At 35.3% G+C, this 1,545-nt stretch overlaps 1 protein-coding gene across 1 annotated transcript; it reads right to left on the bottom strand.

Annotated features, from left to right (window-relative positions):
- Positions 1-480: 480 nt before the first annotated feature.
- LOC149203700 (uncharacterized) lies at positions 481-1,233 on the bottom strand. Its single transcript, XM_089401954.1, has one exon. The coding sequence runs from the start codon at positions 1,231-1,233 to the stop codon at positions 481-483; it is 753 nt and encodes a 250-aa protein (XP_089258080.1).
- Between the last annotated feature and the right edge of the window lie 312 nt (positions 1,234-1,545).

Below are 1,545 nucleotides of genomic sequence, written 5' to 3'. Positions count from 1 at the left end.
AAGTATCCGGATGGATCCCTTTCATGTCTAAATAATCTGAAGCAAATTCTCTAGACTTTTTTTGAATAATGTCTATTACCCATTGTTTATGTTCTATACTTAATTATGTACCAATGTACAACATTTTTCCAGTGTTGATTTCAACAGGTTGAGCACTTGCTTCACTATTTTCTTCCAAATCTACCATAGTAAATGATGAAAACACGACAGGGTAACAAGTTTCCTGAAATTCGTTGTTGAAAACATGATGATAGCCACAAAAAGAAACAAGATAATCTATGCAATTGATATTAGATAAGCATTGTTGCAAAACGTGTTCTTCATACTATTCTTGAAGTCCTCTTGATTGTTCTAGAGTTAGTAATGGGAGCATACAATCTTCTTCCCCATAGGGATTTTCCAACAAGAGAGGTAATGCAACAACTAATTGGTCAGGTAGAAAAATAGTTAGTGTTTGAATTTGTGACCCATTGGAAATAGTCATTCCCCATTTCTACACCTAATAACAGCATCAACAGTGGTCAGCCAAGGGCGTTCCAAAACTATTGGATGTCCGGGTTTAGTAGTTTTTGGAGAAATTACGATGAAATCAATTGGGTATTCCCAAGAAGCTATTGTTACCACTATGTCTTCTAGGACCCCCATAGGTTTAACAATGGACTTATCTGCTAACTCCAACACAATGGGTGTAGGCCTTACTTCTTTTAATTGTAATAATGTCATAGTGTCCATAATCATTGCATTGATGGTTGCCCCCAAGTCTACTAGAGTATTGGGTAGAAAAGTTCCATTGATTTCTATGGTTACCACAGGGTTCCCTGGATCATCATATTTTGGTGGTAATCTAGATATCATTTCTGACATTTGACTGATTACTTTAATATTCTGATTTTTACTTTTCTTTCTTCCTGGCTTTTTGATGCAAAGATCCCTAATGATCTTGGTATAAATAGGAATGTCTCTAATAGCTTGCAGCAAAGGAATTTTTATGCAGACATTCCTCAATTCAGATTCCAAGTCATATTCCATGGGAGTTTCAATTTTCTTCACGAGCAATCTCTCTAGATAAGGAGGCTCCCTAGGTTCTAAAAGCTCTTGTGGTTCTTTCATTTCACTGTTTTTCTCATTTTCTGTTTGTTTATTGGTTTTATCCTCAAGTTCTACATGAGGATCCTCCTCTTGAATGATTACAGTTGATTTATTTTTATTAACTATTTTCCCATATCTTAACATAATTTCATTTAAATGAAATACAATAACATAAGTGGGAAAATGTTGCAGCTCAATATTTTGTACAAATTGAGGAGGACCTCTATTATTAGGATTAACAATTAGTTGTGCAGATAGCTGAGTTGGGTGAGGAGGGTTAAATTATTGATGCACATGCTTAGAAGATGAATTGTTGTTTTGAGCTAAAGGCAAGGGTTGTTGTACTAGAGTTGGTAGTGATAATGAAGGTGGCTAAAAGTAATATGGATTATATCCTTGCTGAAATTGAGGGACATTCGATGCATAAGGCATGTAGTGTGGACATTGATACTGAGG

The sequence above is a fragment of the Pinus tabuliformis genome, chromosome 2_1, assembly GCF_031772625.1.
Source record: "Pinus tabuliformis cultivar Carrire ecotype Pingquan chromosome 2_1, CPIR1, whole genome shotgun sequence".
Classification (NCBI taxonomy): Eukaryota; Viridiplantae; Streptophyta; class Pinopsida; order Pinales; family Pinaceae; genus Pinus; species Pinus tabuliformis.
Note: the sequence above shows the minus strand (reverse complement) of the source record. Positions and strands in the feature narration are given on the sequence as shown.

Coding starts and splice junctions, on each gene's coding strand:
- LOC149203700 (XM_089401954.1), bottom strand. CDS start 1,233: ATGTTAAGATATGGGAAAATAGTTAATAAAAATAAATCAACTGTAATC.